Source organism: Protopterus annectens, chromosome 2.part0, assembly GCF_019279795.1.
Source record: "Protopterus annectens isolate FY-2018-M chromosome 2.part0, PAN1.0, whole genome shotgun sequence".
Taxonomy (NCBI): domain Eukaryota; kingdom Metazoa; phylum Chordata; order Ceratodontiformes; family Protopteridae; genus Protopterus; species Protopterus annectens.
In genome coordinates this window covers 1373930995-1373952523 of record NC_056728.1, presented here as the reverse complement: position 1 = coordinate 1373952523, position 21529 = coordinate 1373930995, and the positions used below count along the sequence as shown (strand labels likewise).

Here is a 21529-nt window from a genome sequence, read left to right as displayed (position 1 = left end):
TTTTTCTTTTGGTGAAACCTTACATACTCTAAGGGAGCATTTCCACTGGGAAAGCCAGGATTTTTCTGATTCAAAAAAGAGGCTTAGGGATTTCTTACTCCTGCCTCAGCATAGGCCTTTAGCTATTCCTCCAGTACTAGACATTGTTGATGATGCTTTTTTGGAATCTAGTTTGCCCCTGATTCCTTGCCTCCTGCTCCCAGAAAACCTGACAGATATTACAGGGTTCCTGATTCACACAAGTTCCCTTTTAAAAATCCTATTGCGGATCCAGAGACTATTTCACAGGGACCCAAGGGCATTAGGGCTTCTACTGCTAAAAATCCTACCCCTTCTGATAGAGACTCCAGGGCGCTGGATAGATGAGGTAAGAAGGTTTACACTTCTGCAACCTTGGCCATTAGGGCTTTAAACTGCCAGTTTCATATGTTAAAGTATCAACAACATGCTACTGGATTGCTTAAACAAAAAATTTTGTTGATTCCTGACTGTGCGTAAAATAAAGAATTACAGGATTTAATGCATTCTGCTGAGCAGGTTGGAAAACATACTTTGCAATGTGGATTTGATTCTTTAGAGGCCTCTTGCAGGGATGCTGTTACTGTTTCTGTGCTCAGAAGGCATGCTTGGCTTAAGGAGCAATCTTTACCTGATCATGTTAAAGCTAAATTGTTGGATGCTTCCTTAAATCAGGACTGCCTGTTTGGGAACAAGGCTGAGGAAGTTCTGAAAAAGATGGAAGATAAAGCTAAATCTATGCAAACTGTTAAAGATTTCTTATAAGTTCAGCCTCCTAGATTTAGTAGGCACTGGCCCTCTAAGAATTGGTCCTTTCCAGCCTCTTCAAGGTCTTCTCAAGCCAAACCCAGACATAGCAGAAACCCCAGGTTTCAGTCCCAGGGGACACACAAGACTAAGCATTGGGGATTTTCCGCACCCAAATCAGGGAGTAGTAAGTCTCCCCCCTATGGAAAACAGTCTCAATTACTTGTTTCTAAAACTTCCAAGTACTTCCCAACTGAATGCTCCTTTAGGCGGAAAGATCGGTCTGCAGGCCAAAAATTGGGAACTCATTACCCAGGACAAATGGGTTTTAAATATAGTGTCCCAAGGATACAGATTTCACTTCCACACCTTACCAACACCAAGCGGGTGGCCAGATCTACCCCCAAATCAGTGGGCAGAGGCCTAAAATCAAGTACTCTCTCTCTTAAGCATGGGGGCTATTCAGTTGGTACCAGAAGAGGAAAAGGGAGAAGGGTTCTATTTGAGACTTTTCCTGGTACCCAGAAAAAGCAATACATGGCATCCTATCCCCGACTTTTCTACTCTAAATACCTTTCTGGTGATTCCAAAATTCAAGATGCTGACTGTTCACCAGCTGCTTCCTATGCTAGGCAAAGATGCATGGTTGGCAACACTAGACTTAAAAGAAGCATACCTGCACATCCCTGTCAGCGAGTCTTGCAGAAAATACCTACGCTTCAAAGCAGGCTACATGCGCTATCAGTTCTCTGCACTGCCCTTTGGCTTATCTACTGCGCCCAGGGTATTCACAAAGTTTCTAGCTCCAGTCATTGCATTCTGCAGGCAAAGAAATATTCAAATATACCCATATCTAGACGATTGTCTAATTCAGGCAGAAAGCCAGAACATACTTTTGAATTATCTGGCCTTTGTTCAAAGGGTACTGACTTGTCTGGGGTACACCATAAACGAAAAGAAATTTCGACTGGTACCCTGTCAAAAAATTATATTCCTGGGAGCAAGCTTGAATACAACTTCCCAGATTGATTTCCTCACGCCAGAGAAACGGATTCATTTGACAACCTGCTTCAAACAAGTGGCCACAGAAACCCAGTTATCTGCAAGGCAAATACTGCAAGCCTTGGGGTTCATGGCCTTCTGCATTCTTCTAATTCCATATGCAAGGCTGCATATGAGGAAACTGTAATGGTATCTCAAAAGGCTATGGTGTCAACATTCACATGGTCTAGAGGCAATGATTCCTATCATACCTTGCCTACGCCTAGAGTTCCTTTGGTGGGTGGAGGCTTGCCAGCAAAACAGGGGACTACCATTCACACTACCTCCTTCCGCCCAAACATTAACAACAGACGCATCAGACTATGCATGGGGGGCCCACCTGGCAGGGAAGTGCATTCAGGGCAAATGGAACCCAAGTCAAATGCACCTGCATATCAATCAAAAATAAATGTTAACTGTACAGAATGCTCTGACAGCCTTCAAGGACCACATTCTTCCAGGATAATTAATGATAAAGAGGGACAACACCACTGATGTTCTTCATATTTCACTGTTGCAGTCATTACATTTGGGTTATCTGCTTGCAGGTAGCCCTCAGTCGGCCTGATTAACAAAGTCTTGGGTCCTGCGTCGGTTGCTGTCTTTTCTTCCATGATGTCAGGTCGTCATGGGTATAAAACATGCAGCTGATGCCATTACATCAGTCTTTCTTGCCATGCGGTGCCCGAAGCAGAAGCAGTTCGCAAGTGCCGGTCGGCCGACTCCTGAAATTTTCATGTTCCAATTTCAGAACCGAAGTCTTCAACTAAAGCTATGTACCCCGTTGGGGAAATTTTTTCTTGCTCCTTACCAATGTCAGTAAAAGTTAATAATTGCATTACTTGTGGAAAGCAAATACCTCAGAAAGATTTTAATTTGTACTGTATTCCTTGCCTAGGCCCTGACCACGAAGTACCTTGCTGTCGGTTTTGTGCTTTATTTAATCAATGCACTATCCGTCGTCGGTATATTTTCGCCTCTAAATATTTCAGTTCTCGGTTTAATTATCCAGAAATGTCGTCGGTTAGCCATCCAACTACCGGGATTCCGAAAAAACGCAAAGATAAAGACAGAGGCCGCCGAGGTCCAAAACTGCCGAGGACGCTTCTCCTAAGCCAGTCACCAGTTCGCCTGTACTCAGTGATGTGCTTTCGCAGCCCCTGATACCCGCTACTTCTGATTTGCAGGCCTCTACTGAGACGCATTCGGAGTTCGTTATGCCGCGAGATGCTTCAACTATGGAACCCGCAGATGTCTCTACCTTGGATGGGTCTGGAGCCGCTGTGCAGGCACCAGCTTCTGAGGGTGTATTCAGGCCTATAGACTTGCATATTAAACCGACACCTCCTTCTTCACTTAGGCCTAAATCTGGAACCATGCCTAAAAAACCGATGCCCAGGCCACATGCTTAGGCCTCTATGCCTAAAAAAAAAAATGATAAGAATGGCTGAAGATCTAATTACTCTAATCAGGGGTAGTCAACCCCTTCAAAGAGGCCTAGGACTGAAGTTGTTTATGAATCCTCTGACCAGGATTTTGTTTTTTCTGATTCTTCTGATGATCTGGATTTGCCCTTATCTACTTATGAGGATTCTGATGCAGAGGACTCCATTCCCTCTGCTTCCTCTCCAGAGGATTTTTCTTTTGGGGAAGCCTTACATACTCTAAGGGAGCATTTCCACTGGGAAAACCAGGATTTTTCTGATTCAAAAAAGAGGCTTGGGGATTTCTTACTCCTACCTCAGCATAGGCCTTTAGCTATTCCTCCTGTACTAGACATTGTTGATAATGCTTTTTCAGAATCTAGTTTGGCCCCTGATTCCTTGCCTCCTGCTCCCAAAAAAACTGACAGATATTACAGGGTCCCTGAGTCAAGCAAGTTTCTTTTTAAAAATCCTATTGTGGATCCAGAGACTGTTTCACAGGGGCCCAAGGGCATTAAGGCTTCTACTGCTAAATATCCTACCCCTTCTGATAGAGGCTCCAGGGTGCTGGATAGATGGGGTAAGAAGGTTTACACTTCTGCAACCTTGGCCATTAAGGCTTTAAACTGCCAGTTTCATATGTTAAAGTATCAACAACATGTTATTGGATTGCTTAAACAAAAATGTTGATTCCTGACTGTGTGGAAAATAAAGAATTGCAGGATTTAATGCATTCTGCTGAACAAGTTGGAAAACATAATTTGCAGTGTGGTTTTGATTCATTAGAGGCCTCTTGCAGGGCTGCTGTTACTGGGTCTGTGCTCAGAAGGCATGCTTGACTTAAGGAGCAATCTTTGCCTGATCTTGTTAAAGCTAAATTGTTGGATGCTTCCTTAACTCAGAACCACCTGTTTGGCAACAAGGCTGAGGAAGTTCTTAAAAAGATGGAAGATAAAGCTAAATCTATGCAAACTGTTAAAGATTTCTTACAAGTTCAGCTTCCTAGATTTAGTAGACACTGGCCCTCTAACTATTGGTCCTTTCCAGTCCCTTCCAGGTCTTCTCAAGCCAAACCCAGACACAGCAAAAAATCCAGGTTTCAGTCCCAGGGGACACACAGGACTAAGCAGTGGGGGGCCTCCACTTTCAAATCTGGGAGTAATAAGACTCTCTCCTATGGTAAACTGTCTCAATGACTTCCTTTTAAAATTTCCAAGCACTTATCAACTGACTGCCCCTTTTGGGGGAAAGATTGCTCTTCATGCAAAGAACTGGGAACTCATTACCCAGGACAAATGGGTTTTAAATATAGTGTCCCAGGGATACAGATTTCACTTCTACACTTTGCCAACATCAAGCGGGTGTCCAGCCCTACCCCAAATCAGTGGGCAGAGGCTCAAAAACAAGTACTTTTTCTCTTAAGCATGGAGGCTATTCAACTGGTACCAGAAGAGGAAAAGGGACAAGGTTTCTACTCTAGACTTTTCCTGGTACCCATAAAAGACAATTCATGGCGTCCTATCCTGGACCTGTCTACTCTAAACACGTTTTTGGAGATTCCAAATTTCAAGATGCTGACTCCTCACCAATTACTTCCTATGCTAGGCAAAGATGCCTGGTTGGCAACACTAGATTTAAAAGAAGCATACCTGCACATCCCAATCGGGGAATCTTGCAGAAGATACCTACGCTTCAAAGCAGGCTACACGTACCATCAGTTCTCTGCACTGCCCTTTGGCTTATCTACTGTGCCCAGGGTATTCACCAAGTGCCTAGCTCCAGTTATTGCATTTTGCAGGCAAAGAAATATTCAAATATACCCATACCTGGATGATTGTCTAATTCAGGCAGAAAGCCAGGACATACTTTTGAATCATCTGGTCTTTGTACAAAGGGTTCTAACTTGTCTGGGGTACACCATAAATGAAAAGAAATCACACCTGGTACCCTGTCGATAAATTATATTCTTGGGAGCAAGCTTGAATACAACTTCCCAGATGGCTTATCTCACGCCAGAGAAACAAATTCATTTGACAACCTACTTCAAACAAGTGGCCACAGAAACCCTGCTTTCTGCAAGACAAATACTGCAAGCCTTGGGGTTCATGGCCTCCTGCATTCTTCTAATTTCATATGCAAGACTGCACATGAGGAATCTACAGTGGTATCTAAAAAGCCTATGTTGTCAACATTCTCAGGATCTAGAAGCAGTGATTCCTATCGTACCTTGCTTACACCTAGAGTTTCTTTGGTGGGCAGAGGCCTGCCACCAAAATAAAGGACTACCTTTCACACCACCCCCTGCTGCCCAAACCCTAACAACAGACGCATCAGACTATGCATGGGGGGCTCACCTGGCAGGGAAGTGCATTCAGGGCAAATGGAACCCAAGTCAAATGCACCTGCATATCAATCAAAAAGAAATGTTAGCTGTACAGAATGCTCTGACAGCCTTCAAGGACCACATTCTTCCAGGACAATAATGGTAAAGACAGACAACACCACTGTTATGTGGTACATAAACAAGCAGGGGGGTAGACATTCTTACCCCCTCTGCAGACTAGCTATGGCATTGTGGAACACAGCCTTGAGCTACCAAGTGAACCTACAAGCTCAGTTCCTGTCAGGAAAACTAAATACACTGGCAGACGGACTGAGCAGAAACCTCATGGACCCACACGATTGGAAACTGGAACCAAGGATTTTCAACATGTTGACAAGCAAATGGGGGAGCCCAGGTATAGACCTGTTTGCCTCCCCCCAAAACTATCAGTTGGACAAATTTTGCACAAGGACTCCACACAAACAAGCCTGGAAAGTGGATGCTCTGTCCTTCAGCTGGAAAAAACTATCAGTCTATGCCTTCCCTCCTGTGCCTCTGCTTTCCAAAGTACTACTAAAAATGAAACCGGACAAACCAAGGATGATTTTGATTGCTCCAGACTGGCCACACCAACACTGGTACCCCCTCCTGCGCAGTGTGTCATGGTATCCCCAAGGCACCTGCCTCAGAGTCCTTCCTTGTTGTCCCAGCAGAAGAACCAGATTCTGCACCCTCAGCTTCTACACTAAAGCTTGCAGCTTGGCTAATTACATAATCTCTCCTTTACCATCCCTCAGCAAACCTGTGATGGATGTTATTTTAGATGCAAGGAGGCCTAGTACTAGTAAATCTTATGCTGAAAAATGGAAAAGATTCTGTGCCTGGAACCAATCTCAAGGGATGAGCACAGCATCACCCAATTTACCTCAAATTTTACAGTACTTAACTGAGATGCTTCACAAGGGCCTGTCTTTTTCCTCCATTGAAATCCATGCCTCAGCCATCTCAGCTCCTTATAACACAGAACCTCCCCTCTTCTCTCATCCACTGCTCAAGCAGTTCCTCAGAGGGGCCAAAAATTTGAGACCACCCAGGAGAGCTCCAACCCCAGCCTGGGACCTTAACTCTGTTTTGGAGAAACTCACTCTTCCTCCTTTCGAGCCAGCTGCTACTGCAGACTTGAAATTTATTTCTTGGAAAACAGCTTTCCTTTTAGCAGTCACTGCAGCTAGAAGGGTATCTGAATTACAGGCCCTTATGGCAGTGGAGCCTTTCATCATCTTTCATGCAGACAGGGTGTCTGTCAGAACCAATCCATCTTTCATGCCCAAAGTAGTATCCAGTGTGGATCTTAATCAGTCCATTCATTTGCCATCCTTCTTTCCCAATCCACAGAACAAAGGGGAATGGATACTGCATTCCATAGATATGCACAAACAACTTAGATTCTACTTGGACAGGGCTAAACCTCAAAGGAAATCTGAACAACTGCTGGTGGCATTTGCTGCCTGGGCAGAGGGGAAGGCTATTTCAAAGCAAACCATTTTTAAATGCATTCATTTCTGCTATACGCGCCATGGAAAGCCTATCCCTCAGGGGATCAGACCTCACTCCACCAGGGCTGCATCTACCTTTACAGCCTTTCTCAGAGGTGTCCCTACCAGGGTCATCCTAGAAGCTGCTACCTGGAGTTGTGTACATACTTTCAACAAGCATTATCATTTGCCAATTTTCTCTAAATCCAGAGCTGGCTTTGCCACTGCAGTCTTGCAGGGCCTTATAGCTGGTCCTAAAGCTAAATTCCTCCTCCCAACCATAGCTTTGGGAATGTACCCAATTGTAATGACTGCAACAGTGAAACATGAAGAACATAGTACAGTTGTGTACACTTACCATAAATGTAGATGTTTGAGTGTGTTCACTGTTGCAGTCCTGGTTACCCCCCCTCCAGCCTCCTAACTTCTTTTGGCTATACCTCTACTTTCCTTTACTATGCTTAAAAGTTTTTTTTGTTGTATTTGCTTTTTTATTGGAGGTATATCATTGTACTTTTATATTTAATTGCTTCCCATTAGGGGGGCACCTGATATCTGGGGCAAGAAAAACTGATGTAATGGCATCGACTCCATGTTTTATACCCCTGACGACCTGACGTCATGGAAGAAGGGACAGCAACCGATGCAGGACCCAAGACTTTGTTAATCAGGCCAACTGAGGGCTACTTGCAAGCAGATAACCCAAATGTAATGACTGCAACAGTGAATACACTCAGACATCCACATTTATGGTAAGTGTACACAACTGTACTTCATGTGGTACATAAACAAGCAAGGGGGTCCACATTCTTACCCCCTCTGCAGACTAGCCATGGCATTGTGGAACACAGCCCTGAGTTATCAGGTACATTTACAAGCTCAGTTCCTGCCATGGAAAACAAAATACACTGGCAGATGAACTAAGCAGAAACCTCATGGTCCCACATGAGTGGAAACTGGAACCAAGGATTTTCAACATGTTGACAAGCAAATGGGGGAGCCCAGATATAGACCTGTTTGCCTCCCCCCAAAACTAACAGTTGGACAAATTTTGCACAAGGACTCCCCACAAACAATCTTGGAAAGTGGATGCTCTGTCCTTCAGCTGGAAAAACCTATCAGTTTATGCCTTTCCTCCTCTGCCTCTGCTCTCCAAAGTACTACTAAAGATCAAACAAGAACAAACCAAGGATGATTTTGATTGCAGCAGACTGGCCACCCCAGCACTGGTACCCCCTCTTGCGCTGTGTGTCACTGTGGACCCCATGGCACCTGCCTCAGACTCCTACTCTCTTGTCTCAGCAGGAGAACCAAATTTTGCATTCTCAACTTAAAACACTGAATCTAGCAGCCTGGCTAATTACATAGTTTCTCCTTTACCATCCCTCAGTAAACCAGTGATGGATATCATTTTAGAGGCAAGGAGGCCTAGTACCAGAAAGTCTTACGCTGAAAAATGGAAACGATTCTGTGCCTGCAACCAGTCTCAAGGGATAAGCACAGCAGTGCCCAATTTACCTCAGATCTTACAATACTTAATTGAGATACTTCATAAGGGCCTGTCCTCCTCCTCCATCAAAATTCACACCTCAGCCATCTTACCTCATTATAACACAGAACCTCCCCTCTTCTCTCATCCACTGCTTAAGCAGTTCCAGAGTGGGGCCTCAACTTTGTATTGGAAAACCTCACCCTTCCTCCTTTTAAGCCAGCTGCCACTGCGGACTTAAAATTCCTTTCTTGGAAAACAGCTTTCCTTTTTGCAATCACTTCAGCAAGAAGGGTATCTGAATTACAGGCCCTCATGGCAGTGGAGCCTTTCATCATCTTTCCTGCGGACAGGGTGTCCCTCAGGACCAATCCCTCCTTCATGCCCAAGGTGGTATCCAGTGTGGCCCTTAATCAGTCCATACATTTGCCAACCTTCTTTCCTAATCCACAGAACAAAGGGGAATGGATTCTGCCCTCCTTAGATGTGCACAGACCATTTAGATTCTACTTGGACAGAACTAAACTTCAAAGGAAATCTGATCATTTGCTGGGGGCATTTGCTACAGGGGCAGAGGGGAAGGCTGTTTCAAAGCAAACCATTTCCAAATGGATAGGCCATTGCATTATTTTTTGCTGCAAACACCATGGAAAACCTATCCCACAGGGGATCAGACCCTCACTCTACCAGGGCTTGCATCTACCTCTACAGCCTTTCTCAGAGGCATCCCTACCAGGGGCATCTTAGAAGCTGCTACTTGGAGTTCTGTACATGCTTTCACCAAGCATTACCATCTGCCAATTTTCTCTAAATCCAGAGCTGGTTTTGCCACTGCAGTCTTGCAGGGCCTTTTAGCTGGTCCTAATTCTTCTTAAATTCCTCTTCCCATCCTTAGCTTTGGGAATCTACCCAAAAGTGATGACTGCATCAGTGAAACACAAAGAACATAGTAAAGTTGTCTACACGTACCATAAATGTAGATGTTAGAGTGTATTCACTGTTGCAGTCCTGGTTACCCTTTCTCCAGCCCCCTTCTTTTTCTTTTTTTTGGATATACCTCTACTTTCCTTTACTATCTTCAAAAGCTTTTTGGTGTATTTGCTTTTTTGTTGGAGGTATAACCTTGTATATTTATAGTGTTAATTGCTTCCCATTAAGGGGGGCACCTGACATCTGGGGCAAGAAAAACTGATGTAATGGCATCGGCTGTATGTTTTATACCCCTGATGACCTGACGTCATGGAAGAAGGGACAGCAACCGACGCAGGACCCAAGACTTTGTTTCTCAGGCCGACTGAGGGCTACTGCAAGCAGATAACCCAAAATTGATGACTGCAACAGTGAATATACTCGAACATCTACATTTATGGTAAGTGTACACAACTGTACTGTCTCTCCAGCTGCTTCAAGTGTCTGTTGAGGTACATACAGAAGGGAGCATTGTACTCTATTGGTAGTCTCATGAGGGGATGAGTACAGGGGAGCTGTAACATCATTAGCTCTGGGTGCGATGCCCTTACTTATGAGATAAGCAACGTAGAAAGCCTTCCTTACCACTGTGGACACATGGTGATTGAAGTTAAGTTTGCCATCAACCTGTGTCTCCAAATCCCTCACCACAGGGTTTGAGCTAAGGGGGGGTACTGTTAATATTGTTATTTGCAGGAACTTCCCTTTTGCCAAAGGGGGTGATGGCACATTTTTTGCATTAATTTAAGTCCGTGACTTTGGCACCAATCATTTGTCTGTAGAAGCCCTTTTTGTAGTATGTCATCATCGTTGGAGGACTCAATGATTGTTCCCAGTTTGCAGTCATCGGTGAACTTGGTAAGTCACAGACCATCTGTTTTTGACTAGACTTCTGAAAAATAGATTCCAAACAGTAGGGGGTTAAGCTCAGATCCTTGTGGTATACCACCAGTAACTGCCCTGCTGATGCATAGGTTGGTACTAGGCTTTCGGCCCAAGGGTCTCTACAAGCCTAGCCATAACAATTCCCTGGATATTTCTTCCCACATTATTTACTTCCTGGGACCCCTGTCTAGCAGGGCGACTGACGTGATCCCCGGGGTGGATTTCCCATCTCCCATCCAATTGTCAAGGTTCCTTTTGAAGAGGGCCAAGGAGGCGTTCTGCTTGACATGTATGCGCAGTCTATTCCAGAGTATGGGGAGTCTCTGGGTCAGGAACCTATCCCTCCAGCATGTTTTGTTCACTGTGATGACAAGGTTTAGATCCCTATAGCGTGTGGCTCTGAGCGATTGGGATTTCTTTAATTGGAGCATGTCCAACAGCTCAGGGTTTGACATGGCCTTGTATGTTAAGCAGAGATCGCTTCTGAGTAGACGATATGCCACAGTGTATAGCTGAAGTTTTTTTAGGTCGTCAGCATTGGGCATCTGCTTTAATCCTGTGATTCTTTTAGTGAGGTATTTCTGCAGCCTTTCCAGCTGTTGCAGGTGTCTTGTGAGGTACATACCAAACTGGGCATTGTACTCTATAATGGGTGTAATGAGGGATGAGTGCAATGGGACAATGACCTCCTTTTTTCTGGATGAAAAGCCCTTAGTGATGAGGTGTGCCACATAGAAGGATTTCCTGGCTGTTGTGGCGATGTGGTTATCAAATGTGAAACCACTGTCCACCTGTGTCCCTAAGTCTCTCATCACACTTTTGGTGTTTAATGTACTTCTACCTATGTGGTAATTCATGGGTACATGTTTTTTCCCAAAGGGGATAACTATACATTTCTTGGCATTAAGCTTGAGCCCATGGCTCTGGCACCAAGCATCTGTTTCTGTAAGGCCCTTTTGTAGAATATCCACATAATTTAGGAATCCCCAACTTTGATTGTATGTGTTCTGTTGGTGAGCCAGTTGGCTACTCATCTAGTAACATATGGGTTAATTCCCAGCTGGGTGAGTGTCTCAATGATGCCTGAGTGGTATATTGTGTCAAAAGCCTTGGCTAAGTTAAGATAGGCTGTCTTTACGGTTTTGCCTTAATCCAAAGCTTTAGTGACATTCTTGAAGGCCACCAGGTTTAATAAGCATGATCTACCCATAGTGAAGCCAAATTGGGTCAGGTCAAGAGTTTGAAGGTCACTTATGTATTTGTTGATGAGGTCCATGATGATTCTCTCCATGGCCTTGCAGATAAGGCTGGTTAGGCTTATGGGTCTATAGTTCTCAGGGTTGTTTGATGGGACCCCCTTTGTGCAAGGGAATTACCGTTGCTGTTTTCTACTCTGCTGGGCAAAAGCCAGTACTTAAACTGTGATTGAAGAGAATGCTAAGTGGTTCCACTAGGTACTGTTTTAGAGCCTTTAGTAAGATCCAGTCCCATAGAGGTTGTGTTTTTGGCCATGGAGAGTGGGTTTATGACCTGCTATTTGGAGATGCTAGGTAGAGGACTAGCGACAGGTATGCTTTGGGGTATGTCTAGTGGCGACAGGGGGGTGAAGTCTGTGCCATATCTGTCTGCTAGCAGTTTGGCTATGTCATCATCATCATCAATATGAGTGGTACCATCCACTACTAGTTTGGCACAAAGCTGGGTCTTCCCTTTTAGATTTCTGATGTAGCTAAAGAATGCCTTGTGATTATACTTAGTTCGGGATCCTAGTTTAGCATCATAATTGGCGTTAGGGGACTTTACAAGATATCTAATTTGCTTGTTCAAGCTGTGGAGGGTGTCCTTCCTCTGTTGAGTCACTCCTCTCTTGTTCTTAGGCATTAGTTTCTTCCTCTTGTTGTATACACTATTTATGCTTGATGTCCACCATGGTGGCTTGTTTTTTGTGAGGACCTTGTTTTGATCCATTCAGGTACAGCCGAGTCTATACATTTGTAGAGGTGTTTATACAGGGCATTTGTGTACACCTCTGTGTAGGAGACACTATTGACAATGGTAGCAGGGGGGGTTTGAAACCATTTATGCCATCACTTAGGAGGCTATAGTTTGTTGTGGAGAAATTTTTCATCTTTTTTCCTCTTGTGGGGGGGGGGGGTCTGGTATGATTATTACTTCAAACAAGACTGCTTTATGATCAGACCTTACCAGGCAGGGCACCACACAGTGGGTAGTGCAGAGACCCCCTATGTTGGTGAGTACTAAGTCTAGGACATTCGAACCCCTTGTGGGAGTGCAGATGATCAGTTTCAGTGAATTTGTATTAATAAAGTCCAGGAACCTTAGGACAAGTGTGTGTGCGCTCATATATGACTCCCAGTCGATGGAAGGATAGTTGAAATCATCCATGACTATTGTATTTGGCTCTTTAGTGAGTGACTCAAGTAATTCCAGGTAGGCAGAGTGGTTCTTGTGGTTCATGGTGGGGGACCTATAGCTAACAGTGATATGGAAGTGGGGTTTACTTACATTTAGTTGGACTTGGAGTAGCTGTAGGGAGTTTTGTCTTTAACGAAGATGGATACACCTCCACCTTTGGTTCTTTCATGCTTGTTTTGAGATCTGAACATGTGGAAAGCATTGTAGCCTTGCATGGCCAGAGTGCTCTTTGCGGCCTTGAACCATGTCTCTATGACTGCACAGACATTGGCTTCTTCCAAGAGTTAAGGAGTGCTTCCAGTGAGCGCAGTTTATGATTTAGACTGCTATCATTAAACAGTATAACCTTGAGTTTGTCTCTAGTGGATTTTCTTGCGTTGTGAATTGTGTTCTTATGACATTGCACTACAGAAGAGCCAAGTACCTTTGCCAGTAACTGAAAGCCAGGAGGCGAGAGGTGAAGACAATCTCTGACAAACCAATGCGGTATGTTGACCATATCTTCCCAGGCTGACAGGTACTAGATCCCCTTGGATTGACACAAGAAGCTAAGCCAATTGCTGAAGTCAAACATTTTTTGTTTATATTGATGCATCATCCGTGGTGAAGGTAGAATGCTGCTTAGGGCAATCTCTGAGCAGCTCCAGTAAACTGAGTACAAAGACTACTCTTAAATACAAGCAAAGTTAAACGATTTTAAACAAAGTAACCAAAGGGAAAGCCCAAGACTGAGCCTTATTCCAGCAATCCCCAACTCAGATGGGTACTTGGCTGCACACTTCTGCCACAGTGGTGCAGGGGGGGGGGGGGGGGCTTTTGTTTTTTTTTTTTTTTTTTTTGGTGCTCAAATTGATACCAAAAAGTCTAGATTCAGCAAGCCCAAATCTAGCCTACGCTATAAAATGCAGAAGTACTAGAAATTCAAAGTACAGAAAATCTCAGTCACAGCAGCAAAAAAGCAGTTTAAATAAAGGAACAATTCAGTAAAATACTCCCACAAGAGTGTAGACCACAAACCTTCCTAGTGTGAAATAACTGGTCTGGAACCCAAGTGCTTAAACCAGAACAGAGACACTTAGAATAGAAGGTACAATAAGCCTTCACCAGCAATTCGCAGCTTAGAAGAGTGTAGGTTACACTCTCCTGCCACAAGAGTCTAGACCATAGACCTTCCTAATGTAAAATAATTGGTTTGGAGCCCAAGTGCTTAACCCAAAACTAAGATGCTTTCAGAATAACAGACACAATAAGCCTTCAACCAGCAGTTCCAACCTTAGTAGGGTGTAGGTTATACTTTCCTGCCACAACACTCTAGACTACAAACCGTCCTAATGTAAAATAACTGGTTTTGGAGCCCTAGTGCTAAAACAAGAACAAAGACATTTTCAGAATAACAGGAAATTGATACTGCATATTCATAGGTGTATATATTCATAGGTGTGTACTAGGCTAATGGCCATGGAATCTTTACAAGCCTAGCCCATAGAAATGCCCTGGCATTGTGTCACCCGGCGTTAGTTCCTAGATCCCTGAGGTGAGCTTTCTATTACCCATCCACTCATCAAGATTTCTCTTGAAGAGGGCCAGTGAGGTGCTCTATTTGACGTGCATGGGAAGTCTATTCCAGAGCATAGGCAGTCTCTGGGTTATGAACCTGTCCCTCCAGCATGTTCTGTTGATTGTGGTAATGAGGTTGAGGTCTCTGGAGCTTGTGGTCCAGAGGGGTTGGGATTTCTTTAGATGTAGCATTTCTAACAGAGCTGGGTCAGACATAGCTTTGTACGTCAAGCAGAGCTCGCCTATTAGTAGACGATATGAGAGTGAAAAAAGCTGGAGTTTTTTGAGTCTGTCCATGTAGGACATGTGTTTGAGGCCTAGGATCCTCTTTGTGAGGTACTTTTGTGGCCTGTCGAGCTGTTGCAGGTGTCTAATGAGGTACATGCCAAATGGGGCATTATACTCGATAACTGGTCTAATGAGGGAAGAGTAGAGAGACGATATCCTCTTTCTTCCTGGATGCAAAACCCTTGGTAATGAGATGTGCCACATAGAAGGACTTTCTGACCCCAGTGGCAATGTGGTGGTCGAAGGAGAGGTTACTGTCAACCTGTGTCCCCAGATCTCTTATAACGCCTTCAGTAATACCACCACAGAAAAGTAAGGCTCTTCTTAATGCTGACAGCTTCATATACCAACTGGAAAAGAAGCATAATGAGTGGAAAAAATTGTTAATTCAGTTGAAAGGTAAAACGTAGTATAAAGGTAGGTGTGTGACAAGGTTAGAAAATGATGATGAACTGTTATGTAAACTGAGTGGCCATCACCATGGGCCAGTCACTGCAATACAACATATTCTACCTGCAAGAGCCAGTATTAAAAAGCATGCGGCAAACAGCTCAGATGTGCCATGCAAGGTGGTTAGTGAAGTTCTTGCTTGCAACTCCAATGATATAGTTCCTCGCTAGCACTAAAGTCCTTAAGCAATCATATTAGATCAGTATAGTCAAGGTAATAAACTGCCCAAAAATGTCTCCGTACTGAACGATATAGAGTATGTCTCTGCAAAACACTTTCCACTTAATTCAGAAATGTTTACAGTTAAACATATTAATGAGTGGTACAATAAACATGTTGATTTTAACAGCAGAACAGAAAATGTTTGACTTACATAGTTGGTGGGATATTCCCATTACAAAATGTGAGATACAGACAAGTATATCCTGTGCATGGTGTATGTAGCAATGACACTAATAGGATAGTTCCAGTTTATGCAGTGCTGTCATTAAAACTTGAAGAAGCATATCATATGCTTTGGAATGCCTTACTGGAATTCATTGGCACCCAGCACATGACATGATCTCCACAAGTTATACTTTCCAACCTTGAAAAAGTTGCCAACAGTAATATGAAGAGAAATTTCCTGGATACAAGACCTAAGGGATGCTGAGTACACCTATGCCAAACAGTTTAGCATCAGTTAGCATCAGGAGCAGAAATTAACCTTGGCAGCTCTTTTTGAGAATGACAAATACACTTGCTGATCTAGTTAAGCAAGTACTGTCACTTGCCTTTGTACATCTGGAACATGTGAAGGAATCCTTAAGTATTTCTGCTAACTTGTGAAACAGCACAACTCCTGTGTAAATTCTTTGACAACAATTATATATTGGGGGACTTAAACATTATGGTACTAGGAGAGCAAGAGCTGCTAGACATCCACCACTATTTCAAATACAGTTTTGGTTTCATTATGACATGTTCCTTTGGATTTCTGTGAAGTCAGAATTGCGTGAAAGGATAATATCATTGTTTTTGAAATTTACTTGGTAGAAGATTTCTGTCTTGCTCACATTTTAAGAACAATTCATTTGAAACAAAATCATATTATTGATATCAGAAACAGAACGAAATTGCGTATGGCATCTTCGCATAAAAGACTACATCTCATAGAGACAGAAACTAGCTTTGCTTAACATCTAGATAAAAAGGATAGTGACAGTCTTCTGAAAAGTAACTGAATTTTAAAGACCATTGTTAAGGACTGGAGATTGCTGAAAATACCGGTTTCTCTTATTGTCTGTGTTATTAAAAATGCTTATAATACTCAGATTTGTAGTGCATTTTTACATATGGTATACAGAAGAGAAAATGTTTGCGTTACATAGAGATGACAGTCTTCACCTAATGTATATGTGACACTTTTCTTTTTGTTTTGCATACTTCACCTCCAAAGGGATACGAAACCATACTTCTCAGAACACAGTACCGCTGCCATCCAGCAATCAGTGCCATAGCCAATCGCCTCTTTTACAGTGGATGTCTTATTGATGGTGTCTCAGAGAACGACAGAGGTCCTCTGCTCAGCTGGTTGCCTACTTTGTCCTTCTGTAATGTAAAAGGGACAGAACAGGTATGCAGAAGTTTAATCTTTCTTGTACTCGTCATACAGAAATATAGGGAAATGAACTGTAATAGCCACATAACCACAACCATTACCACTCTCCTGGCATGCACACAATCACAACAAATGCATAAAAATTAATTAAATGCTACTTTTCAAAAAGTGAAATACACTGCTGCTGTTAGTCACTGAAATTAATTTTCTTTTTCTTTCACACCTCATAAATCCTTACTTCCTGTCTCATGGTTTCAATACCTCCCAGATGAAACAAACTAACAATGTTAAGTTGTCTATCTCGCCTTCATTCTTGCTGGATGGGTTCGGAGCTGACCTCGGCTCCGACTCGGCCACTCTAAAAGCTCGAGAGTTGGTTCCACCGGCTCGAGGCTCCCCTTATATCCCACAATGCTAGGCGAGAGTTACCTCAGATCTCGTTTGCCGCTACAGCTTCGAGGTTGGTTGCTTCTACCGGTTCCTGGTGAGTGTTAGCTTTTTCTTCTAAAAGTTACTCTTTTTTCCCCTTTTTAAGTTAAATTCTTCCTAGATTAGTGTAGATCATAGAACTTTATCCCCGACCCTAATTTTTCCCGTTTCTTTACTAAAAGAACCATTGGTTCTTCCTTTGGGCCTTTGGCCTTCCCTTCCCTAGGGAGTGTTTGTGTAGTTTACTTAATTTTTAGTATTTCTACTAAGATTATTATTTTTTTTTTGCTGACAGGGTATAACTTGTGTGTTTGGGTGTGTGTTTGTGTACACCTGTCAGTTAGGGAAATGTCAAAAGAAGCAAAGGTCTCCGGATTCAAGAAGTGTGATGCGTGCTGTCAGAAAATGTCTCTGACAGACGCTCACACTTCTTGTGTCTATTGTCTGGGGCCTTTGCACCTGCAGGACTCCTGTGCTGTGTGCCATGGCTTCAGCCCCAGGGTCCTGCAGGAAAGAAAAAACAAGTTGATTCTGAGAGGCTTGTTGAAGCCAGAGGATTCCCTGTCAGTTTCAACAGGGAAGCCCTCTAAGGCATCGAGGTCTTCGGCTCCGGCTTCTGAGCCGAGACCTCAGGTTGTTCAACCTTTGCCTTTATCGGCTCCGGCTGGAGCCGATAAGTCTCAGTCCACAGTTTCTGTGGCTTCCTCGGCCCCGGCCGGAGCCGAGGTTATCGAGGTACCCGTGTCGGCTCCGACAAGACCTTCGGAGCCGACAACTAGAAAGAGGTCTAGGTCACCTTCTCTTGGCTCCGTTCATTCGGCTCCAGGATCTCCCCTGCTGTCTGAACAGAGCCAAAGGTCTCATTCCTCTAGGTCATCGAGGCTGTCCGATCATGACCTTCAGAGAGTGGTGAGTCGACTACTTAAGTCCGAGGCACTAGCCCAGATGCTTCAGAGCCCGACTCATCAGTCGGTGCCTGCCCCGGTCCATCAACTCTTTCCTCCTTCAACTCTTTTGAGTTCGGAGCCGGGTCGTGTCGGAACCGAGACTGTGATTACTCCGGAGCCGAGACAATTGTCTTCGGCCCGTCGTGCTCCGTTTCTTCTTTGGAGGAATCTCGGCGCGGACTTCCCTCGTCGGCTCCGAGGGGTGAGTGGCATCGACCCTTGTCCGACCCCTCTCCCTCTCGGTGCTTGGCGCTGGTGAGTTCGGCTCCGACATCGACCTCGGAGCCATCACTGTCGGTGCCGAGGGGGTTCTTAGCTCCTCGGAGCGGGGACCTCTGGCTCTGCCTGACAGGGGTGCATTCGAGGTCATGCAGAGTGTGTTAGAGCCTGGCTCTACTCCACAGTCTGCTCCGTCAGCCCCTCCCTCTATGCTGCCTCAGGGTAAGTCGACTCACTCCCTCATCCCGGGCCGCAGGCAGCCAGCTCCTCAGGAGCCCCTGTGGGATTTCATCCTCTTCCGAGGCCTCTCCTGATTTGGCAGAAGAGCCCCCTCGGAAGAGGAAGTGCAAGAGGAAGCACATTGACTCACCTGAGTCTATCACGTCAGACACAGATCTGGATGATTCTGAGGGTTCCCCCTGTTCCCCTTCTGAAGATGTCTCATTTGCAGACATTCTGGAGATCCTGAAACAGAGGGGAAATTGGCCAGCCCTCAACCCTTCGGAGGACGAATCTGTGTATCTTGAGGCGTTTGGCTCTCGCTCTTCCACCTCCTGTGTGTCCTTCCCCTTGACCCCCTCATGCAGGTGGTTGCTAAGAAGGCATGGACGGCTCCTGATTCAGTGGACCCCACTCCCAGGAGACCCTCTAAATTCATCACAGCTCCATCAGACAAGCAATTTTTATCAAAAGGAGTTTCTGTGGATGCTATGGTGGTAGCTGCTGCCACAAAGAAGGAACTGGCTGATCCTTCAGTGCCTGTCCATCCACCTAACAAGGAATCTAGGTCCATGGATAGGTACGGAAGCGGATGTTCTCCTCAGCGACATTTACCATGCTCGCTGAATTACCTGTGCCATTTCACTCGCCTTCAAAGGGACTTGATCAAGGAAGCGAGTGAAATGTTAAGGATCCTACAGCTGCGGGTTTCAAGATAAAATGAACATGCAGCTGGCTACCCTTAATTCCATATCTAACTCCTCCATGCGCCTCCTCTCTTATGCGGCCGATGGAGCGAGCAGAGCCGCAGGGACAGGTGTAGCCTTACGTAGGCATGCCTGGATGCGGCTATGCAATTTTGCGGACCCTTTCAAGACGTCTTTCACCAACTCCCCTTTGATGGATCATCTCTTTGGTCCTCAAGTGAAAGAAACCCTGACTAGGTGCGAGACTGATGGCAAGACCCTTTCTGCCGCCGGAGTCCGTTTTCGACTCCTTCTAGGCCTTACCCCAAAGGCCAGAAGGGTGGGAAGATGTGGTTCCGTAAACAATCTCAAGGGACTTCGCCTGACGCACAGAGTCGTTTTCCTACCAGAGGCAGAGGTGGGAATAACAATGGTAGACGCCGCCCTAGGGGCAGGGGGTCCGCAGAACCAGGGCAATCGGGAAGCCTTTCCTGACAAGCCCTTTCAGCATCCCTGAGGTGTTGCCCGACTGCCCATCTTCGGAGGCAGTCGGGGAAGATTGTCACTGTACCCAGAAGCCTGGCTATCCCTGACTCAAGACAAATGGGTACAGTCCATCATTTCGAAGGCTATTCTATCCCCTTTCTTCGTTTTCCCAAGCAGTCTAAAAAATCCCTCCCACATGTTCCACCCCCTCAAAGGGAAACAGCAGCTTTGGAAATTTCTAAGCTGCTTGCAAAAGAGCAATTCAGTCAGTGCCAGCAGACCAACAAGGATCCGGAATCTACTCAAGGTTCTTTTAGTTCCAAAGAAAACAGGGGACTGGAGACCGATTTTGGATCTCAGTGTCTTGAACAAATCAGTCAAGAAAACAAGATTTCGGATGGTCACGCTGCAATCCATTCTTCCCCTTTTGGGCAAAGGAAACTGGATGTGCTCTATAGACCTTCGGGATGCGTACTATCACATAAAAATGAACAGACGCTCCAGAAGATTCCTCCGCTTCAGGCTGGGAACCAGTCATTTTCAGTTCAGGGCCCTGCCCTTTGGTCTCACCACTGCCCCCCGGGTGTTTACCAAATGCATGGCAGTGGTAGCTTCTCACCTGAGACAACAAGGATTCCAGGTGTTTCCATATTTGGACGACTGGCTTCTCACAGCTCCCACCAAGCATCTCCTTCTGATGGCCAGAGATTATACTTTTCGTTTGTCAAAAACTGGGTATTTCAATAAATTGCGAAAAGTCTGTTTTGTCGCCTTGTCGTACTATTACCTACATAGGTGCAAATTTAGATACTATAAACATGTCTGCAAGGCTAACGAACCAAAGGATATCGGACATTAACAAATTGGTGTCACTTCTTCTCAACAACAACAGAGTCAAAGCCAGGTTAGTTCTAAAGGTGTTGGGAATCATGGCAGCGGCCATACCTCTCCTTCCATTGGCCAGATACCACATGCGGATCCTTCAGTGGATGCTTTTTACCCAATGGTCATACCAGGAACTTCCAATGTCTCACACCATTATGATCACGCAAGTGCAAAAGCATCTCATGTGGTGGATGTCTTCCTCCCAGCTCCTGTCGGGAAGACCATTTGTTCCACCTCCTCCGGTTGCTACTCTGACAACGGATGCCTCCCTGATCGGGTGGGGGGGGCATTATCAGGGCAGGACAGTCCAGGGCACATGGCAACCAAACGAATGCCACTTGCACATAAATGTTCTGGAGATGAGAGCAGTGCTTTTAGCGTTGCAAGCCCTTCAAGACTCTCTTCCCTTGGGAACGATTGCAATCCAGACAGACAATATGTCTGTAGTGTGGTACATCAACAAACAAGGCGGAACCAGATCATATCCCCTGTGTTGAGAAGCACTCAGACTGTGGCAATGGGCGATTTCTTCTCAGCGTTTTCTGATAGCAACGCACATCCCCGGGAAGTCCAATCACATTGCGGACAAGTTGAGCAGAGCTATACTCATGCCTCACGAGTGGTCTCTGAAAGACTCTGTAGTGAGAGAAATCTTTCTCAAGTGGGGTCAGCCTTGCTGCGATCTTTTTGCTACTCCCCAAAACAGCAAGTGCAGAGAATTTTTCACTCTATTCCCTTTACCAGGCCAACCCAGCAGGGACGCTCTAGTCCAAGTTTGGCCCCGGGGACTTCTGTATGCATTTCCTCCTTTCCCACTGATCTCTCAAGTAATACAGAAAGCTATCGCTCAGAAGGCCTCATTGATCCTCATTGCTCCTTACTGGCCTCGACAAGTG

The 21529-nt window shown here is 44.9% G+C and overlaps 1 protein-coding gene across 1 annotated transcript in view; it reads left to right on the top strand.

Moving 5' to 3' along the window:
* Window positions 1-21529, top strand: part of ZGRF1 (zinc finger GRF-type containing 1) — a 2981513-nt gene that overhangs the window by 2568279 nt on the left and 391705 nt on the right. The window contains 1 exon segment of the mRNA XM_044061551.1: window positions 16601-16777. Within this exon segment, the coding sequence (XP_043917486.1) occupies window positions 16601-16777 (177 nt within the window).